This window comes from Haliotis cracherodii, unplaced genomic scaffold, assembly GCF_022045235.1.
Source record: "Haliotis cracherodii isolate W230 unplaced genomic scaffold, xgHalCrac1.p SCAF_37, whole genome shotgun sequence".
NCBI classification, from domain to species: domain Eukaryota; kingdom Metazoa; phylum Mollusca; class Gastropoda; order Lepetellida; family Haliotidae; genus Haliotis; species Haliotis cracherodii.
The window spans coordinates 325,200-348,547 of record NW_027266294.1 but is presented as its reverse complement, the minus strand read 5'-3'; the positions used below and the strand labels follow the sequence as shown (position 1 = coordinate 348,547).

The following is a 23,348-nucleotide window of genomic DNA, read 5'->3' as shown; positions in this document are numbered from 1 at the left end:
AGACATATTGGCCTTCCTTATCCAGTGTGCACAGTGCACAACCCAGGTTGTCCTCATCCTCAGTAAAGTAGTCCTCAAGGGCAAAGGCAATATCACAGTTACTTACAGAAATATCCCTGTAACTGTTCAGATTGTGGGCAATGTTGGAAGCACTCCTATTCTCTACAACAGGTGCTCCGTGTGGAGTCGACCAGGGCACTCCGCTGAACCACAACACACGACGCAACACACAACACACTACTCAACACGCAACACACAACTCAACACACAACACACTACTCAACACACAACACACGACTCAACACACAACACACTACTCAACACACAACACACTACTCAACACACAACACACGACTCAACACACAACACACGACTCAACCCATGACTCAACACACGACTCAACACACGACTCAACACACAACACACGACTCAACACACAACACCCAACTCAACACACAACACACTACTCAACACACAACACACGACTCAACACACAACACACTACTCAACACACAACACACGACTCAACACACAACACACTACTCAACACACAACACCCGACTCAACACACAACACACTACTCAACACACAACACACGACTCAACACACAACACACTACTCAACACACAACACACTACTCAACACACAACACACTACTCAACACACAACACACGACTCAACACACAACACACGGCTCAACACACAACACACTACTCAACACACGACACACTACTCAACACACAACACACGACTCAACACACGACTCACGGCTCAACACACAACACAAGACTCAACACACAACACACTACTCAACACACTACTCAACACACAACACACGACTCAACACACTACTCAACACACTACTCAACACACAACACACGACTCAACACACAACACACGACTCAACACACAACACACGACTCAACACACAACACACTACTCAACACACAACACACGACTCAACACAACACACTACTCAAGACACTACTCAACACACAACACACGATTCAACACAACACACTACTCAACACACAACACGACTCAACACACAACACACGACTCAACACACAACACACTACACAACACACGACTCAACACACAACACACGACTCAACACACAACACACTACTCAACACACAACACATGACTGAACACACAACACACGACTCAACACACAACACATCGCGCACTCAGATGCATGTCCTGCTCAGTGTGTTCATCATCTGCCAAGACTAAAACAAATGAGCACACTGCACTTGTCTTTTGGAAGAATTGTGGCAATCTGGTAGAGTTCTGAACATGTAAACTTACGTCCTGACACCTCAACATCCGAAGGAACACACTTCCTGGCGATGTCACACAAAACATCTCACAAAACATCACACGTCATGTGTGTAAATATGCAGCCATAGTAATTCATCTGAAGCCACACCTATACAGTTGTCTAGCAGCACCAGTTGCAGGTTTTGTGTATCGGTTGGAGGAAGGCTAATTTGCTAATATCACCTCCATTATACTCAACCAGTAGAGATGTCTAGCATCCGTGAGGCATGGTTCAACAGATTGTCAATGTCATCAGTTGTGTATCTTTGAACACCTCCACGGAACAGTAATGTTCTGAATGCTACTGAGAGGCTCACAAGTCTTTGAAGTGTTGATGCATCTACTGTGAGTTCTCCTGAAGCCGATTTCTGGTGTCCCCCGCCGTGATATAGTTCTCCAGACCAATTGCAATATCATAGATTGTGATTGGTATTCACAATTCCGTGTGGACCCTGTTGTCACCAGTGTTTGGATGTCACCAGTGTTTGGTTGTCACCAGTGTTTGTATGTCACCAGTGTTTGGATGTCACCAGTGTTTGGATGTCACCAGTGTTTGTATGTCACCAGTGTTTGCATGTCACCAGTGTTTGTATGTCACCAGTGTTTGCATGTCACCAGTGTTTGGATGTCACCAGTGTTTGTATGTCACCAGTGTTTGCATGTCACCAGTGTTTGTATGTCACCAGTGTTTGCATGTCACCAGTGTTTGGATGTCACCAGTGTTTGGTTGTCACCAGTGTTTGTATGTCACCAGTGTTTGGATGTCACCAGTGTTTGTATGTCACCAGTGTTTGGATGTCACCAGTGTTTGTATGTCACCAGTGTTTGCATGTCACCAGTGTTTGTATGTCACCAGTGTTTGGATGTCACCAGTGTTTGTATGTCACCAGTGTTTGGATGTCACCAGTGTTTGTATGTCACCAGTGTTTGCATGTCACCAGTGTTTGTATGTCACCAGTGTTTGTATGTCACCAGTGTTTGCATGTCACCAGTGTTTGCATGTCACCAGTGTTTGCATGTCACCAGTGTTTGGATGTCACCAGTGTTTGGATGTCACCAGTGTTTGGATGTCACCAGTGTTTGGATGTCACCAGTGTTTGGATGTCACCAGTGTTTGCATGTCACCAGTGTTTGGATGTCATCAGTGTTTGTATGTCACCAGTGTTTGTATGTCACCAGTGTTTGTATGTCACCAGTGTTTGGATGTCACCAGTGTTTGGATGTCACCAGTGTTTGTATGTCACCAGTGTTTGTATGTCACCAGTGTTTGCATGTCACCAGTGTTTGCATGTCACCAGTGTTTGGATGTCACCAGTGTCTGCATGTCACCAGTGTTTGTATGTCACCAGTGTTTGGATGTCACCAGTGTTTGGATGTCACCAGTGTTTGTATGTCACCAGTGTTTGTATGTCACCAGTGTTTGCATGTCACCAGTGTTTGGATGTCACCAGTGTTTGCATGTCACCAGTGTTTGCATGTCACCAGTGTTTGTATGTCACCAGTGTTTGGATGTCACCAGTGTTTTTATGTCCAAACGTTGGAGCATGTGTACAAGTACTGCTTCTGGCAAACCCAACAGATTCATCTGTAAAATAATGAAAGAAAAATCATGTGGCTGGATCTAAAAGCACTAACAAGACATGAACACAAATATTACAAATTAGCCGAGTTATTTCCCTTCCTGACACATGAGCCTAATGTGATTGCAGCATGAACAAAGAACTGTTATGATAATATTTCACATGGGAGTGAAAATATTATTTGCAATTACATATTTGAATTCATAAACATCACACTACCATTTACAGAATAACAGTGTCAAGTTTTGTATGCGTAATGCGACATCTAGCTGCTGTTATTATGCATGACATACACTAAAACTGGCTTGTCATCCATTTTTGTTTTTGAATTCATTTTGTATGAATTGTTACAAAACTAAACAGTTTTACTTAAAATTTGATATGTGTGTGTGCCAGATGTTGTTAGAAACACATACACCTAGGAGAACAGTTAACACTCTGTGCCAGATGTTGTTAGAAACACATACACCTAGGAGAACAGTTAACACTCTGTGCCAGATGTTGTTAGAAACACATACACCTAGGAGAACAGTTAACACTCTGTGCCAGATGTTGTTAGAAACAGATACACCTAGGAGAACAGTTAACACTCTGTGCCAGTAATTCTCTGTATTCATGCACGAACTAAACCCATACCAATGAGAATATTATGCAATAAAATGTAAACCTGTATTCATATAAATGACAAACGTTGTTTCCTCAAATCTTTGAATTTTATCACAGAAGAAATCACCAGAGAGTGTCCAAATTTCAACCTCTGACTTGTGGTCCCTTTATCCCAAAAGATCCAGGAAAAGGGATCTTTATTGCATTCCTTTACATCATGGTTAGAAAGAGTGATGTCTGAAGCATACCATTGGCTTAAAAAAACACCAAATATAGCGCTTAAAAAGTTGTCCACATCAGACTTACTGACATGTGGTCCCTTTGCATGGAACATATTGCAAACTTTTCAAGATGATTACTTTTCTGTCAGGCAGGACCTTATTTACCACATGTGGTGACATGGATATTAGTTGACTTGATAGATTTATCATGTAATGGAGGTCGAGATGTCTTAAACTGTAGCACAACCTAGTATGGTGTATAGTATCACTCTCTCTCACTCATTCACTCACTCACTCAGTCTCACTCACTTACTCAGTCTCACTCACCCACCCTCTCTCTCTATGTCTATCTCACTCACTCAGTCTCACTCACCCACCCTCTCTCTCTATGTCTATCTCACTCACTCAGTCTCACTCAATCACTCACTCACTCAGTCTCACTCACCCACCCTCTCTCTCTCTCTCTCTATCTCACTCACTCAGTCTCACTCACCCACCCTCTCTCTCTCTCTCTCTCTATCTCACTCACTCACTCAGTCTCACTCACCCACCCTCTCTCTCTCTCTCTCTATCTCACTCACTCAGTCTCACTCACCCACCCTCTCTCTCTCTATCTCACTCACTCAGTCTCACTCACTCACTCAGTCTCACTCACCCACCCTCTCTCTCTCTCTCTCTATCTCACTCACTCACTCACTAACTCACCCTCCCGCCCACCCTCTCTCTCTCTCTCTATCTATCTCACTCACTCACTCAGTCTCACTCACCCACCCTCTCTCTCTCTCTCTCTCTATCTCACTCACTCACTAACTCACCCTCCCGCCCACCCTCTCTCTCTCTCTCTCTCTCTCTCTCTCTCTGTGACTCACTCACTCGCTTTCTCACTGCAGGTGTCGCGGCGCTATGACCTCGGGCAGCGCCTTGGTGTCATCCGTGAAAGTGTCACCGAGGACACCCCATCCGACATGGACGGAGCTGAGGGGGAAAACCGCTATTCGCAGTCCATATATGGCAGTAGTGAGATATTCGAGACCGACCTTGGAGACCGAGTCTACTTTGACATCAATGACTCTGACCTTGAAATACCCCCAATAGACTCCGGGGACGACAGACTGTCTGACGGCAGCGTCCCCAACACACCCCAACCAGGGTGCAATCCACACTCCCCCAACTCTGGCAACCCACACAACCACAGTAACGGTGGCCTCAACACCAGCGGCAATGGTGCATTCAACACCAGTGGCAATGGTGCATTCAACACCAGCGGCAATGGTGCCTTCAACAGCAGTGGCCACCAAGCTTCTCTCAAGCCCAACCTGAAGAGTCCCAGCTTGAGTACATTTGGTATGGGCTCCGCTCACACCAGTAAAGGGCCGGATGCTGGTCGGCAGGAGCCCGGGTGTGTGTCGCCTAGTCAGACCCTGTGTCCCTCAACGGCTGGTCCCGAGAGTGATTCCCCACCCCTCCCCCCTCCCCCGGAGGTCATACAACCCCAGCCCCCCGAGGGCGACGCCAGCTTCGACTTCCCGCCTCCTCCTCCGAAGCTGATGAAGATCCCCGAGCAAGGTCTCTGGAAGCAGCAGACGCCTGCCAAGGGAGATAACTACAACTATGTGGACTTCCAGAAAACATCGGACAACTCCGACCCAAAGGAAGAACTGCGGAAACCAGCTTTGAAAGGACGCGGGAAGACGTACCAGGGTCCGAAATAGTAAGTCAGAAGACTTTAGTGTAGGGGAAAAATATGTACCAGTTGTTGTCGTCTGTGTCATACCGTGGTCCAGATGCAAGGATGCTGCTGTATTTTCTGTGTCATGATGATTATCTTCCTGTGTTGCAGTCTGCATCTGACCCTGTTGTCCATCACATGCATCCTGGGCATCATCGGCGGCGTCTACTCCCAGGCTGACGCCAGCACCATTGTCCACATCACGGTGTATGCTCCACGAGCCTTCTTGTCCAGGAAAGCGACAGTGTTCTTCCACAAGGACTCGGACGGAGACGTTTTCTACGAGAAACTCATCAAGGTGGAGAGGTTTGGTGAGGAGCTCTCCCTGTGTCATAGTGCTGAGTGAGTGAGTGAGTGAGGTGTAAGGTGTAAGGTGAGTGAGTGAGGTCTAAATTGAGTGGGTGAGTGAGGTAGGTGTAAGGTGAGTGAGTGAGGTGTAAAGTGAGTGGGTGGGTGAGTGAGTGAGGTGTAAAGTGAGTGAGTGAGTGAGGTGTAAAGTGAGTGGGTGTGTGAGGTGTAAGGTGATTGGGTGAGTGAGTTGTAAAGTGAGTGAGTGAGTGAGTGATTGAGTGAGTGAGGTGTAAGGTGAGTGAGTGAGGTGTAAGGTGAGTGAGTGAGTGGCGTGTAAGGTGAGTAAGGTGAGTGAGTGAGGTGTAAGGTGAGTGAGTGAGGTGTAAAGTGAGTGAGTGAGGTGTTAGGTGGGTGAGTGAGGTGTAAGGTGAGTGGGTGAGGTGTAAAGTGAGTGAGTGAGGTGTAAGGTGAGTGAGTGAGGTGTTAGGTGGGTGAGTGAGGTGTAAGGTGAGTGAGTGAGGTGTAAGGTGAGTGAGTGAGGTGTTAGGTGGGTGAGTGAGGTGTAAGGTGAGTGGGTGAGGTGTTAGGTGGGTGAGTGAGGTGTAAGGTGAGTGAGTGAGTGGCGTGTAAGGTGAGTAAGGTGAGTGAGTGAGGTGTAAGGTGAGTGAGTGAGGTGTAAAGTGAGTGAGTGAGGTGTTAGGTGGGTGAGTGAGGTGTAAGGTGAGTGGGTGAGGTGTAAAGTGAGTGAGTGAGGTGTAAGGTGAGTGAGTGAGGTGTTAGGTGGGTGAGTGAGGTGTAAGGTGAGTGAGTGAGGTGTAAGGTGAGTGAGTGAGGTGTTAGGTGGGTGAGTGAGGTGTAAGGTGAGTGAGTGAGGTGTTAGGTGGGTGAGTGAGGTGTAAGGTGAGTGAGTGAGGTGTAAAGTGAGTGAGTGAGTGAGGTGTAAAGTGAGTGAGTGAGTGAGGTGTAAGGTGAGTGAGTGAGGTGTAAGGTGAGTGGGTGAGTGAGGTGTAAAGTGAGTGAGTGAGTGAGGTCTAAGGTGAGTGAGTGAACGAGGTGTAAAGTGAGTGAGTGAGTGAGGTGTAAGGTGAGTGAGTTGTAAGGTGAGTGAGGTGTAAAGTGAGTGAGTGTGTGAGGTGTAAGGTGAGTGAGTGAGGTAGGTGTAAGGTGAGTGAGTGAGTGAGGTGTAAGGTGGGTGAGTGAGTGAGGTGTAAGGTGAGTGAGTGAGTGAGGTGTAAGGTGAGTGAAGTGTAAAGTGAGTGAGGTGTAAGGTGAGTGGGTGAGGTAGGTGTAAGGTGGGTGAGTGAGGTGTAAGGTGAGTGAGTGAGTGAGGTGTAAGGTGAGTGAGTGAGGTGTAATGTGGGTGAGTGAGGTGTAAGGGGATTGAGTGAGGTGTAAGGTGAGTGAGTGAGGTGTAAGGTGAGTGAGTGAGGTGTAAAGTGAGTAAGTGAGTGAGTAAGGTGAGTGAGTGAGGTGTAATGTGGGTGAGTGAGGTGTAAATTGAGTGAGTGAGGTGTAAGGTGGGTGAGTGAGGTGTAAGGTGATTGAGTGAGGTGTAAGGTGATTGAGTGAGGTGTAAGGTGAGTGAGTGAGGTGTAAAGTGAGTAAGTGAGTGAGTAAGTGAGGTGTAAAGTGGGTGAGTGAGTGAGGTGTAAAGTGAGTGAGTGAGGTGTAAGGTGAGTGATTGAGTGAGGTGTAAAGTGAGTGAGTGAGGTGTAAAGTGAGTGAGTGAGTGAGGTGTAAGGTGATTGAGTGAGGTGTAAAATGAGTGGGTGAGTAAGGTGTGAAGTGAGTGAGTGAGTGAGGTGTAAAGTGAGTGAATGAGTGAGGTGTAAAGTGAGTGAGTGAGTGAGGTGTAAAGTGAGTGAGTGAGGTATAAAGTGAGTGGGTGAGTGAGTGAGGTGTAAGGTGAGTGAGTGAGTGAGGTGGAAAGTGGATGAGTGAGGTGTCAGGTGAGTGAGTGAGGTGTAAAGTGAGTGAGTGAGTGAGGTGTAAAGTTGGTGAGTGAGTGAGTGAGGTGGAAAGTGGTTGAATGAGGTGTCAGGTGAGTGAGTGAGGTGTAAAGTTGGTGAGTGAGTGAGTGAGGTAGGTGTAAAGTGAGTGAGTGAGTGAGGTGTAAGGTGAGTGAGTGAGTGAGGTGTTAGGTGAGTTAGTGAGTAAGGTGAGTGAATGAGTGAGGTGTAAGGTGAGTGATGTGTGAGGTGTAAAGTTGGTGGGTGAGTGAGGTGTAAAGTGAGTGAGTGAGTGAGGTGTAAGGTGAGTGAGTGAGGTGTAAGGTGAGTGAGGTGTAAAGTGAGTGAGTGAGTGAGGTCTAAGGTGAGTGAGTGAACGAGGTGTAAAGTGAGTGAGTGAGTGAGGTGTAAGGTGAGTGAGTTGTAAGGTGAGTGAGGTGTAAAGTGAGTGAGTGTGTGAGGTGTAAGGTGAGTGAGTGAGGTGTAAGGTTATTGGGTGAGTGAGGTGTAAAGTGAGTGGGGTAGTGAGGTGTTGGGTGAGTGAGGTGTAAGGTGAGTGAGTGAGGTGCAAGGTGATTTTGTGAGTGAGGTGTAAAGTGAGTGGGTGAGTGAGGTGTAAGGTTATTGGGTGAGTGAGGTGTAAAGTGAGTGGGGTAGTGAGGTGTTGGGTGAGTGAGGTGTAAGGTGAGTGAGGTGTAAAGTGAGTGAGTGAGTGAGGTGTAAGGTGAGTGAGTTGTAAGGTGAGTGAGGTGTAAAGTGAGTGAGTGTGTGAGGTGTAAGGTGAGTGAGTGAGGTGTAAGGTTATTGGGTGAGTGAGGTGTAAAGTGAGTGGGGTAGTGAGGTGTTGGGTGAGTGAGGTGTAAGGTGAGTGAGTGAGGTGCAAGGTGATTTTGTGAGTGAGGTGTAAAGTGAGTGGGTGAGTGAGGTGTAAGGTGAGTGAGTGAGGTGTAAGGTTATTGGGTGAGTGAGGTGTAAAGTGAGTGGGGTAGTGAGGTGTTGGGTGAGTGAGGTGTAAGGTGAGTGAGTGAGGTGCAAGGTGATTTTGTGAGTGAGGTGTAAAGTGAGTGGGTGAGTGAGGTGTAAGGTGGGTGAGTGAGGTGCAAGGTGATTTTGTGAGTGAGGTGTAAAGTGAGTGGGTGAGTGAGGTGTAAGGTGGGTGAGTGAGGTGCAAGGTGATTTTGTGAGTGAGGTGTAAAGTGAGTGGGTGAGTGAGGTGTAAGGTGGGTGAGTGAGGTGTAAAGTGAGTGGGGTAGTGAGGTGTTGGGTGAGTGAGGTGTAAGGTGAGTGAGTGAGGTGTAAGGTGATTATGTGAGTGAGGTGTAAAGTGAGTGGGTGAGTGAGGTGTAAGGTGGGTGAGTGAGGTGTAAGGTGATTATGTGAGTGAGGTGTAAGGTGATTATGTGAGTGAGGTGTAAGGTGAGTGAGTGAGTGAGGTGTAAGGTGAGTGAGTGAGGTGTAAAGTGAGTGAGTGAGGTGTAAGGTGATTATGTGAGTGAGGTGTAAAGTGAGTGAGTGAGGTGTAAGGTGATTATGTGAGTGAGGTGTAAAGTGAGTGAGTGAGGTGTAAGGTGAGTGGGTGAGTGAGAGATGGATGCAAGGAGAGTGACTTGGCTATGATGCTTCTTTGAACACCTCCACCTCCATCAGGTGATGCAGGTAGTGGACATTGAACCCACATATCTGGTTCTGACTGACCATGAATAGTTGTGTGGTAAACCTGATTTCAGACGTGAGTGATCCTGTGCTGTCCGACCTCCGCACCCAGCTGTGTCTGAACCACATGTGTGACCACAGCTGCGACGAGAGTACCGGACAATGCATCTGTCGCAAGGGCTTCAAGATGGGGATCAATGGCAAATGTCAAGGTAGGGACATACCAGTCATATCAAATACATATATACCGTGTTTGTGAAAACAGCATATTTACATGATGTAACATTTATACCAGGGTGGACAACGCTGTTTTTGAGAGGTTTGTTAGTACAGATAAGTACTTACATTGTTTTGATGTTTGTGAGAATATACATAACTTAACCCTCTTCTCATAACATGGACTTGTCGGACATTGCCCAGATAAGTGTATTAAGGAACTTATCCTTATATGAATGTGGATAAAAATTAATGTCTTGTGTTCGTTGTATGATCATACAGTAAAACCCTGGAGGGAGAATAAACCACTTAGGGATGCCCACCTCAAGGTTGCTTCTCCCTGCAGTGTTTTATTGTGCAATGAGGAACTCCCTCTCATTTATTTCTTAAATATATTTACCAGATATATATCCTATGCATCAGATATATGTCATATACTAATATATCATATACCATATATATCTTGCAAAGCGTGTCTTATACCAAGAGTATATATCCTATACCAAAGTTGCAATTAACAAATGTGCCCAATATCATATACCAGTAGGAACTAACACGTAGATTTATAGGTCTGTATAGAGGGGATGGGCCATGTGTCAGCTGTCTGCAAGGGTTGGGCCATGTGTCAGCTGTATAGAGGGTTTGGCCATGTGTCAGCTGTATAGAGGGGTTGGGCCATGTGTCAGATGTATAGAGGGGTTGGGCCATGAGTCAGCTGTATAGAGGGTTTGGGCCATGAGTCAGCTGTGTAGAGGGTTTGGGCCATGTGTCAGCTGTCTGCAAGGGTTGGGTCATGTGTCAGCTGTATAGAGAGGTTGGGTCATGTGTCAACTGTATAGAGAGTTTGGGCCATGAGTCAGCTGTATAGAGGGTTTGGGCCATGAGTCAGCTGTATAGAGGGGTTTGGCCATGTGTGAGCTGTATAGAGGGGTTGGGCCATGTGTCAACTGTATAGAGGGGTTGGGCCATGTGTCAACTGTATAGAGGGGTTGGGCCATGTGTCAGCTGTATAGACGGTTTGGCCATGTGTCAGCTGTGTAGAGGGGTTGGGCCATGTGTCAGGTGTATAGAGGGGTTGGGTCATGTGTCAGCTGTATAGAGGGGTTGGGCCATGTGTCAGCTGTCTGCAAGGGTTGGGTCATGTGTCAGCTGTATAGAGGGTTTGGGCCATGAGTCAGCTGTATAGAGGGTTTGGGCCATGTGTCAGCTGTATAGAGGGGTTGGGCCATGTGTCAGATGTATAGAGAGGTTGGGCCATGAGTCAGCTGTATAGAGGGTTTGGGCCATGTGTCAGCTGTCTGCAAGGGTTGGGTCATGTGTCAGCTGTATAGAGAGGTTGGGTCATGTGTCAACTGTATAGAGAGTTTGGGCCATGAGTCAGCTGTATAGAGGGTTTGGGCCATGAGTCAGCTGTATAGAGGGGTTGGGCCATGTGTCAGCTGTATAGAGGGGTTGGGCCATGTGTCAACTGTATAGAGGGGTTGGGCCATGTGTCAACTGTATAGAGGGGTTGGGCCATGTGTCAGCTGTATAGAGGGGTTGGGCCATGTGTCAACTGTATAGAGGGGTTGGGCCATGTGTCAGCTGTATAGAGGGTTTGGGCCATGTGTCAGCTGTATAGAGGGGTTGGGCCACACAGTGTATTAGGTCTGTTTCAAGCTGTGTCCGGTCAGTACTGGGTAGTAAATTGATGTAAACACTTCTGTGAAACTGAAGCAGCCCAATGGAACCTGTTTACTTCAGCAATATTTATGTCATATATCCTTTTCTGAATCTTGAAGTCGCCTGAGATATCGTAATTACCAATTGCATGCAACAACTTTCATCTAACTGGCCTCGTGAGAGCCAACGTTCCGTGTTGTCTCTTTCTGGTGATTGGTCGATGCACTGGTGGCGAATGCTATAGCTGATGTCAGTGTGTGCAATATTTTCAGTAATTTGTGTTTTTAGCGGTCATGGAGATCTTCTGTATTTTTGTTGTTAATTGCTAGCTGTGGCCAGGTCTTCAGTTATTTGTACTTGTTTTTTTATCTTCAGAAACTTTGATTTAATGAAAAAAACACAAATATGAAAATGACACAAAAGACAAACGAGTAACTAAAAAACAATAATTAAAAAATAATGACATAAAATAAAATAAAAATTTAAAAATTAAAACAAAAAAATATTGTGAAATTGAGAGAGCAGCCAGAGCAAGCGATGACAGGCAGGGAGCAGCTGTTGGGTAACACCATGTTCTCCCCATGTTTCAGATGTAAATGAGTGTATGGAGGGAGGGGCACAGTGTCACCCCACGGCTGGGTGCTTAAACAGTATGGGCTTGTACGAGTGTATATGCCCCGACGGTTTCTATGGTGACGGAAAATCTTGCCAGGGTAGGTATCCCCATACCCAAACCAATGTGTGTTACGCACGGTTCTGTGGACAATATACGCACCATACAGTGTGTTAAGCAAGGTTATGTAGACAATATACACACCATACAGTGTGTTAAGCAAGGTTATGAAGACAATTTGCACACCATACCGTGTGTTAAGCAGCGTTCTGTGGACAATATGCACACCATACTGTGTGTTAAGCAGCGTTCTGTGGACAATATGCACACCATACCGTGTGTTAAGCAGCGTTCTGTGGACAATATGCACACCATACTGTGTGTTAAGCAGCGTTCTGTGGACAATATGCACACCATACCGTGTGTTAAGTAACGTTCTGTGGACAATATGCACACCATACTGTGTGTTAAGCAGCGTTCTGTGGACACCACACAGTATTTTGGGAAAGTAAAAATTGTTGACACCTACTAAACAACTTTGTCAAAACAAACAATTTTCAATTTGTTTTTATAACATAAGAATTATGAAATTATTACAAAAGTACCCAGAATTTTGTTTAAAAGAACCTGTGGTTTTGTATGTATTTAGATCTAGGATGTGATGTGTGTTCTCTAGCCTCGACTGGGTGTTGTCTGGTAGCGACTGTTGTGTTGTTGTCGTGGATGAAGTAGCTGTATTTATTTTAGTAGTGCATAGCTGTGCATTGGTGTGTCTCGACTCTGGTGGTGCCGACCGGTGTTTCTCTGTATGGTTGTGTTTGTTTCAGAGTGCCGCGTGCCGTGTAACCCCGGGACGTACGAGGTGCAGCCGTGCACCAATACCACCCACAAGATCTGCCGAGGTAACAACGGAAACTCAGACACACAGACACACAGGGTCACACACAGACACACAGGGTCACACACAGACACACAGGGTCACACACAGACACACAGGGTCACACACAGACACACAGTCAGACACACAGTGTCACACACAGACACACAGGGTCACACACAGACACACAGGGTCACACACAGGGTCACACACAGACACACAGTCAGACACACAGTGTCACACACAAACACATGGAGTCAGACACAGCATCAGACACTCAGGGTCACACACAGACACACAAACACATGGATTCAGACACATGGACACAGAATCAGACACACAGGGTCACAAACAGACACACAGGGTCACACACAGACAGACACGGAGTCAGACACAGACACACAGGGTTAAAGACAGACACACATACACAGACACATGGAGTCAGACACATAGGGTCAGACACATAGGGTCAGACACACAGGTTCAGAGACACAGGGTCAGACAGACACAGACACAGTCAGGCACAAAGGGACAGGCACAGTTTCGGACACAGACACAAAGGGCCAGACACATAGGATCAGACTCACACACAGGTTCAGACACAGACACATAGGGTCTGACACATAGGGTTAGACACAGTTTTAGACACAGACCTAAAGGGGCAGACACACAGAGTCAGACACAGACACATATGGTCAGAAACAGACAGACACACAGACCCAAAGGGTCAGACACACAGGTTCAGACAGACACAGTCAAATAGGGTCAGACACAGTTTTAGACACAGACACATAGGGTCAGACACACAGGGTCAGACACAGGGTCAGACACAGAGACAGACACACATTGTCAGACACACAGGGTCAGACACATGGAGTCAGACACACAAGGTCAGACATATAGGGTCAGACACAGACACATAGGGTCAGACACATGGAGTCAGACACAGACACACAAGGTCAGACATATAGGGTCAGACACAGTCACATAGGGTCAGGCACACAGGGTCAGACACATGGAGTCAGACATTGACACATAGGGTCAGACTCACCAGTCAGACACATGGAGACAGACACATAGGGTCAGACACAGACACACAGGGTCAGACACAGGATCAGACACATGAGTCAGTCACAGTTTTAGTCACAGACATATAGGGTCAGACACACAGAGTCAGACACAAACACATAGGGTCAGACACACAGGGTCAGACACAGACACATATGGTCAGACACAGCTTTAGACAAAGAAACATAGGATCAGACACACAGGTTCAGACACACAGGGTCAGACACAGACTCATAGGGTCAGCCACACAGGGTCAGACTCAGAGTCAGACACACACACAGAGTCAGACACAGACACACAGAGTCAGACACAGACACAAAGGGTCAGACACATTGAGTAAGACACATGGAATCAGATACATGGAGTGGGACATAGACACAGGGTCAGACACATAGTGTCAGCCACACAGAGTCTGACACACAGAGTCAGACACAGACACATAGGGTCAGACACACAGAGTCAGACACAGACACATAGGGTCAGCCACACAGGGTTAGACACACAGAGTCAGACACAGACACATAGGGTCAGACACACAGAGTCAGACACATAGGGTCAGGGACATGGAGTAAGACACAGACACATATGGTCAGACACAGGGTCAGACGCACAGATTCAGACACAGACACATAGGGTCAGACACACAGAAACAGACACATAGGGTCAGACACACAGAGTCAGACACATAGGGTCAGACACATGGAGTAAGACACAGACACATAGGGTCAGGCACACAGTCAGACACAGACACATAGGGTCAGACACACAGTCAGACACAGACATATGGTCAGACACAGTCAGACAGATACATATGCTCAGACACATGAAGTCAGACACAGGTCAGACACACAGAGTCAGACACAGACACATATGGTCAGACACATGAGTCAGACACAGACACATAGGGTCAGACACATAGGGTCAGACATAGACATATGGTCAGACACACAGTCAGACACAGACACATAGGGTCAGACACATGAAATCAGACACAGACACGTAGGGTCAGACACATAGGGTCAGACACACAGAGTCAGACATAGACATATGGTCAGACACACAGGGTCAGACACAGACACATAGGGTAAGACACATGAAATCAGACACAGACACATAGGGTCAGACACAGTTTTAGACAAAGACATAGGATCAGACACACAGGGTCAGACATACAGGGTCAGACATTGTAAGAGTTGTAAAGTTGTATCAGCTCCTGGTGATAGAGTAAGACACTCAGGTGGGATTCTCTGTCAGTGATATCACTCTCCTCGGCCATTGGGCACATTAGAACTTTCTTTGTTCGTGGTAGTGAATATGAACTATAATAAAATACAGTCTTGTAGGAAGAAGTAGGCAATTAGGTCACATTATGTCATAGAGTTAGAATGATTAAATGTGAAATTATTACACACAAAAGGCCCCTTCTCTGGAAAGAATAACTCAGTCTTGATAAGTATCTCTTAGATAAGCTAAATTCAGTAGTTCCTGAGAAAACTTGTCCCCATTTCACGCAGTTTGCACAAAGTTGAAAAGCATGTAGCAAGGGCCATAACTCTTCCAAAAGATAATTGATTGGACCAATTTTCGAACACTGTCTTGACCTGTACCTCTTAGATAGCATGTAAACTTTCATTATTTTTGATTAGGTCTTTCAGAGTACAATCATAGTGAATTTTGAAATGTCTTACGACTGACCAGATTTCCCCTATGAATTTAACTTTATGTATTTTAATCAGATTGGGTCGTGATTGCAGATTGTCTCCCTCAGCCTCTTACATGGAGCGGAAATGAAATAGAAATTCAAAAATAGAAAAAGAGAAAATATTAAGGCTGGGGTAAGAGTATTCGGCGGTCACAGCAGTCATCACTTGTTTGTAAACATAACGGTCGGTCAGTAGCAGGTTCAACTCCGACCATGGTTGTAGCCACCGATCACAGTGGGGAGCTCTGACTGGTGTGCAGCAATAGCAAAGAGGGCGCCGTGAACAGGCCAGGAGCTTGGAAAAGCATGGCGCAAGGGCCATAATTTTACACCAATTTTCAAACTCACTTGAGGTCATGACCAGTAAAATCAGTGTGTAAAATTTCATTTCTCTGACTTAAATAGTTTTTGAGAAAATTTGTCCCCTTTGAGAAGTGGACGGATGTTGCAGGGGATGATACCCCTGAGTCGGGGCCATGAACACCTGCTTCCTTGTGCTGCCACTGTCCCCCTTCTGTTGCAGATTGTACCAAGGTGTGTCCTGATGGCTACTTCATGCTGAGGCCGTGCAAGTCAGACAGCAACTCCCACTGCAGGGGTAGGTGGACACAACCCTCAACTCTCCACCTTCAACTTTCCACCCTCAACTCTCAGCCCTCAACTCTCCACCACTCAACCCCTCAACTCTCCACCTCTCAACCCCTCAACTCTCCACCTCTCAACTCTCCACCCCTCAACTCGCCATCCTCAACTCTCCACCCTCTACTCTCTCCCCCTCAACTCTCCACCCCTCAACCCCTCAAATCTCCACCCCTCAACTCTCCACCTCTCAACTCTCCACCCCTCAACTTGCCCCCCTTAACTCTCCACCCTCAACTCTCCACGCTCAAATCTCCACCCCTCAACCCCTCAACTCTCAACCCCTCCACCCCTCAACTCTCCACCTCTCAACTGTCCACCCCTCAACTTGCCACCTCAACTCTCCACCCCTCAACTCTCCAACCCCTCAACTCTCCAACCCTCAACTCTCCAACTCTCAACTCGCCACCCTCAACTCTCCACCCTCAACCCCTCAACTCTACTTTCCTCCACCCCTCAACTCTCCACCCCTCAACCCCTCAAATCTCCACCCCTCAACCCTTCAACTCTCCACCCCTCAACTCTCCACCCTCAACACTCCATTCTCAACTCTCCTCCCTCAACTCTCGACCCCTCAACCCCTCAACTCTCCACCCCTCAACTCTCCATCCCTCAACTCACCACCCTCAACTCTCCACCTCTCAGCTCTCCACCCCTCAACTCTCCACCCCTCAACCCCTAAACTCTCCACCTCTCAACTCTCCACCCCTCAACTCGCCACCCTCAACTCTCCGCCCTCAACTCTCTCCCCCTCAACTCTCCACCCCTCAACCCCTCAAATCTCCACCCCTCAACTCTCCACCTCTCAACTCTCAACCCCTCAACTCTTCACCCCTCCACCCCTCAACTCTCCACCCCTCAACTCTCCACCTCTCAGCTCTCCACCCCTCAACTCTCCACCCCTCAACCCCTCAACTCTCCAACTCTCAACTCGCCACCCTCAACTCTTCTCCCTCAACACTCCACCCCTAGACCCCTCAACTCCCCACCCCTCAACTCGCCAACCTCAACTCTCCACCCTCAACTCTCTACCCCTCAACCCCTCAACTCTCCACCCCTCAACTCTCCATCCCTCAACTCACCACCCTCAACTCTCCACCTCTCAGCTCTCCACCCCTCAACTCTCCACCCCTCAACCCCTAAACTCTCCACCTCTCAACTCTCCACCCCTCAACTCGCCACCCTCAACTCTCCGCCCTCAACTCTCTCCCCCTCAACTCTCCACCCCTCAACCCCTCAAATCTCCACCCCTCAACTCTCCACCTCTCAACTCTCAACCCCTCAACTCTTCACCCCTCCACCCCTCAACTCTCCACCCCTCAACTCTCCACCTCTCAGCTCTCCACCCCTCAACTCTCCACCCCTCAATCCCTCAACTCTCCAACTCTCAACTCGCCACCCTCAACTCTTCTCCCTCAACACTCCACCCCTAGACCCCTCAACTCCCCACCCCTCAACTCGCCAACCTCAACTCTCCACCCTCAACTCTCTACCCCTCAACCCCTCAACTCTCCACCCCGCAACTCGCCACCCTAAACTCTCCAACCCTCAACTCTCCAACTCTCAACTCTCCACCCCTCCACCCCTCAACTCTCCACCTCTCAACTCTCCACCCCTCAACTCGCCACCCCTCAACTCGCCACCTCAACTCTCCTTCCCTCAACTCTCCTTCCCTCAACTCTCCACCTTTCAACCCCTCAACTCTCCAACTCTCAACTCGCCACCCTCAACTCGCCCCCCTCAACCCCTCAACTCTACACCCCTCAACTCTCCACCCCTCAACCCCTCAATTCTCCACGCTAAACTCTCTCCCCTCAACTCTCCACCCCTCCACCCCTCAACTCTCCACCCCTCAACCCCTCAACTCTCCACCCCTCAGCCCTTCAACTCTCCACCCCTCAACTCTCCAGCCTCCACTCTCCACCCTCAACTCTCCTCCCTCAACTCTCCATCCCTCAACTCGCCACCCTCAACTCTCCAGCCTCAACTCGCCACCCTCAACTCTCAACCTCTCAGATCTCCACCCCTCAACTCGCCACCCTCAACTCTCCACCTCTCAGCTCTCCGCCCCTCAACTCTCCACCCTCAACTCCCCACCCCTCATTCTCCACCTCTCAACTCTCCAACCCTCAACTCGCCGCCTCAACTCTCCTTACCTCAACTCTCCACCCCTCAACTCGCCAACTCTCAACTCGCCCCCCTCAACCCCTCAACTCTCCACCCCTCAACTCTCCACCCCTCAACCCCTCAATTCTCCACGCTAAACTCTCTCCCCTCAACCCCTCAACTCTCCACCCCTCAACTCGCCACCCTCAACTCTCCACCCCTCCACCCCTCAACTCTCCACCCCTTAACCCCTCAACTCTCCACCCCTCAACCCTTCAACTCTCCACCCCTCAACTCTCCACCCTCAACTCTCCACCCTCAACTCTCCACCCTCAACTCTCCTCCCTCAACTCTCCATCCCTCAACTTGTCACCCTCAACTCTCCACCTCTCAGCTCTCCACCCCTCAACTCGCCACCCTCAGCTCCCCACCCCTCAACTCTCCACCTCTCAACTCTCCACCCTCAACTCTCCTCCCTCAACTCTCCATCCCTCAACTTGTCACCCTCAACTCTCCACCTCTCAGCTCTCCACCCCTCAACTCTCCACCCTCAGCTCCCCACCCCTCAACTCTCCACCTCTCAACTCTCCAACCCTCAACTCTCCACCCTCAACTCTCCACCCCTCAACTCTCCACCCCTCAACCCCTCAATTCTCACCCCTCAAATCTCCACCCTTCAACCCTCCACCTCTCAACTCGTCACGAAGCATTCCTCAACCCCTAAACTCTCCACCCCTCAAATCTCCACACCTCAGCCCTCCACCCCTCAACTTGCCACCCTCAACTCTCCATCCCTAAACTTTCCACCCTCATCTCTCCACCCTCAACTCTCCACCTTTCAACTCTCCACCCCTCAACTCACCACCCTCAACTCTCCACCCTCAATTCTCCACCCCTCAACTCTCCAACTCTCAACTCGCCACCCTCAACTCTCCACCCTCAACTCTCTCCCCCTTAACTCTCCACCCGTCCACCCCTGAACCCTCCACCCCTGAACTCTCCACCCCTCAACTCTCCACCTCTCAATTCTCCACCCCTCAACTCGCCACCTTCAACTCTCCACCCTCAACTCTCCACCCCTCCACCCCTCAACTCTCCACCCTCAACTCTCCACCCCTCAACCCCTTAACTCTCCACCCCTCAACTCGCCACCCTCAACTCTCCACCCCTCAACTTGCCACCCTCAACTCTCCACCCCTCCACCCTCCATCCCTCCACCCTCAACCCTCCACCGCTCAACCCCTCAACTCGCCACCCTTCAACTCTCCATCTCTCAACTCGACACCCCTCAATCCCTCAACTCTCCATCTCTCAACTCTCCACACTTCAACTCTCACACCTCAACTCTCCACACCTCAACTCTCCACACCTCAACTCGCCACCCCTCAATCTCTCATCCCTCCAACCCTCTTATGTCCACCTCTTAACCCTCCACCCCTCAACTCTCCACCCCTCCACCCCTCAACTGGCCACCCACATTTTTTATTAATCGAAAAATATATTTCTATGCCAGTGTCCCAGAATCAATATGACATGTGATTCAATCGGGGCGGTTGGGAAGCCTAGTGGCTACAGCGTTCGCTCGTCACACCGAAAACCCGGGTTCGATTCCCAAAATGGGTACAATGTGTGAAGCCCTTTTCTGGTGTCCGCCGTCGTGATGTTGCTGGAATATTGCTAAAAGCGGCAGAAAACTAAACTCACTCACTCACTCACTCAATGCCTGTGTCTCAGAATCAGTATGCCGTGTTTCTTCTCGCTGCAGCCTGTCAGAAGCAGTGCTCCTCTGGAGAGTTTGAGTTCCAGACTTGTCAGAGAGATACCAACAGAGAATGCAAAGGTAAGAGTTGTCTCCCTTATATCACACATGAGATGCAGTGTGGTACTAGCAAAGACACAACAAGGACATAAGGCCACCACAGGCCATGAAGAACTCAACACCTATTCATTCTGTTGAGGGGGTCACAGACGAAAACATTGAAAATTCTTATTTATCTGTATTCACCCTCATTTATTTATGTTGGTACTTGTTCCCCTGCTCCAGGCCACGCTCTCCTCCCGCCACCCGAGGCCTCCCAGAACATCATCCTGGAGAGCGAATATGGCGTCGTTGATCGCAGGGTCGAGGAGGATTACCTCCCTTCAATGCAGAGCGGCAACTTTGGGTTCACACTGGACAGGGGTAAGTCAGTCCTGTGACACACATCAACGCAGCCACAACAGAGTGCAGTTGTGTTTCTCAATATGTCGATTCCGTCTTGCAGAACAAAACACTTCCTCATGGAGAATGAAAAATGACCTTTCACTGAACACTAATGATTGTCCTTGTTGTACATAGTGAATATAATGTCCTTGATGTTTCAGGTAAAGATCTGAAGGTCAAGGTCACAATGAAATCAGTCCAGGCAGCGCAGCTCTTTGTTCCGATCAACTCCTCTGAGAAGGGAAGTTTCCGAGCCATCCCCCAGTCCGGCACCCAGAGTCAGATCCTCCGTCAGTTCTGTCCCCACCCGGTCCCCGACCACTACATCCTGCATCACGACAGACTCATGGTACGTACACCCGGTCCCCGACCACTAGGTCCTGCATCACGACAGACTCATGGTACGTACACCCAGTCCCCAACAACTACATCCTGCATCACGACAGACTCATGGTACGTACACCCGGTCCCCGACCACTACATCCTGCATCACGACAGACTCATGGTACGTACACCCAGTCCCCAACAACTACATCCTGCATCACGACAGACTCATGGTACGTACACCCGGTCTCCGACCATTACATCCTGCATCACGACAGACTCATAGTACGTACACCCAGTCCCCAACAACTACATCCTGCATCACGACAGACTCATGGTACGTACACCCGGTCCCCGACCACTACATCCTGCATCACGACACTCATGGTACGTACACCTAGTCTCCGACAACTACATCCTGCATCACGACAGACTCATGGTACGTACACCCAGTCCCCAACCACTACGTCCTGCATCACGACAGACTCATGGTACGTACACCCGGTCCCTGACCACTATGTCCTGCATCACGACAGACTCATGGTACGTACACCCGGAGTTCAGATTTAATAGACATTTATAATAACTTACTGACCAGATTTAGTAAAACCAAATGTATTGATTGTCACATTTCAGAACATCACATACAGCCTTGATGATGACCAGAAAGCTCAGCCGTGTCAGTCATACGAGACAGTTGGAAATTTCCCAGGCTCCTCTTCTGCTGGCCCTTCCCACTTCCTGTACCCGCAGCCAGGACCGATGACCGATCTCTTCGATGGGATCCAAGCTGACTTCTTCAGAAGCTCCACAGTGTGGGTGGAGAAGTCTAAACGGTAAACCTTCCTTGTAAACCTTCCGTGTACACCATCCTTGTACACCATCCTTGTATACCATCCATGTAAACCATCCTTGTACACCATCCTTGTACACCTTCCTTGTACACCATCCTTGTACACCATCCTTGTACACCATCCTTGTATACCATCCATGTAAACCATCCTTGTACACCATCCTTGTACACAATCCTTGTACACCATCTATGTAAACCATCCTTGTACACCATCCTTGTACGCCATCCTTGTACACCATCCTTGTATACCATCCATGTAAACCATCCTTGTACACCATCCTTGTACACAATCCTTGTACACCATCTATGTAAACCATCCTTGTACACCATCCTTGTACACCATCCTTGTACACCATCCTTGTAAACCTTCCTTGTACACCATCCTTGTACACCATCTATGTAAACCTCCCTTGTACACAATCCTTGTAAACCATCCTTGTACACCATCCTTGTACACCATCCTTGTACACCATCCTTGTAAACCTTCCTTGTACACCATCCTTGTACACCATCCTTGTACACCATCCTTGTAAACCTTCCTTGTACACCATCCTTGTACACCATCCTTGTACACCATCCTTGTAAACCTTCCTTGTACACCATCCTTGTAAACCTTCCTTGTACACCATCCTTGTAAACCTTCCTTGTACACCATCCTTGTACACCATCCTTGTACACCATCCATGTAAACCATCCTTGTAAACCTCCCTTGTACACAATCCTTGTACACCATCTATGTAAACCATCCTTGTACACCATCCATGTAAACCATCCTTGTACACCATCCTTGTAAACCTCCCTTGTACACAATCCTTGTACACCATCCTTGTACACCATCCTTGTAAACAATCCTTGTAAACCATCCTTGTACACCATCCATGTAAACAATCCTTGTAAACCTTCCTTGTACACCATCCTTGTACACCATCCATGTAAACCATCCTTGTACACCATCCTTGTAAACCTCCCTTGTACACAATCCTTGTACACCATCCTTGTACACCATCCTTGTACACCATCCTTGTAAACAATCCTTGTAAACCATCCATGTAAACAATCCTTGTAAACCATCCTTGTACACCATCCATGTAAACAATCCTTGTAAACCATCCTTGTACACCATCCTTGTAAACAATCCTTGTAAACCTTCCTTGTACACCATCCTTGTACACCATCCATGTAAACAATCCTTGTACACCATCCTTGTACACCATCCATGTAAACCTTCCTTGTACACCATCAATGTAAACAATCCTTGTACACCATCCTTGTACACCATCCATGTAAACCTTCCTTGTACACCATCAATGTAAACAATCCTTGTACACCATCCTTGTACACCATCCATGTAAACCATCCTTGTACACCATCCTTGTACACCATCCTTGTCCTCCACAGTGTAAGTGGACCGCCTCTGTGGTCTAGTGTTAGAGTGCCTGCCCGGAGAGCAGAAGGTTCAGGGTTCAATCCCCGGCCGCGTCATACCAAAAGACGTTAAAAGACGGTACTTGTTGTTAACCTGTCTGGCGCTCGGCATTAAGGGGCTAAAACAAGGACTGGTCGGCTCGGAGTCAGTATACTGTGTCTGAGTGGGGTATTCATGTTAAACTGCGGCATTGTATTTCAGTGAGCTAGCACTATAAATCGGCATCAGTCCGGACTAGTACAAGCAGCCACACACACACAGACACATACGTACATGCACGTCGCTATATAAGTGCAATAATCTTGAA

The 23,348-nt window shown here is 48.2% G+C and overlaps 1 protein-coding gene across 4 annotated transcripts in view; it reads left to right on the top strand.

Moving 5' to 3' along the window:
* LOC139477912 (uncharacterized) overlaps positions 1-23,348 on the top strand; it is a 189,223-nt gene that overhangs the window by 145,301 nt on the left and 20,574 nt on the right. For all 4 annotated transcript variants that reach the window (XM_071260352.1, XM_071260353.1, XM_071260354.1 and 1 more), the window contains 10 exons: positions 4,621-5,441; positions 5,571-5,770; positions 9,427-9,564; positions 11,821-11,943; positions 12,671-12,745; positions 16,014-16,088; positions 20,001-20,075; positions 20,280-20,417; positions 20,600-20,787; positions 21,399-21,598. In XM_071260352.1, coding sequence (XP_071116453.1) covers positions 4,621-5,441; positions 5,571-5,770; positions 9,427-9,564; positions 11,821-11,943; positions 12,671-12,745; positions 16,014-16,088; positions 20,001-20,075; positions 20,280-20,417; positions 20,600-20,787; positions 21,399-21,598 — 2,033 coding nt within the window. The remainder of the gene's footprint in view (positions 1-4,620; positions 5,442-5,570; positions 5,771-9,426; positions 9,565-11,820; positions 11,944-12,670; positions 12,746-16,013; positions 16,089-20,000; positions 20,076-20,279; positions 20,418-20,599; positions 20,788-21,398; positions 21,599-23,348) is intronic.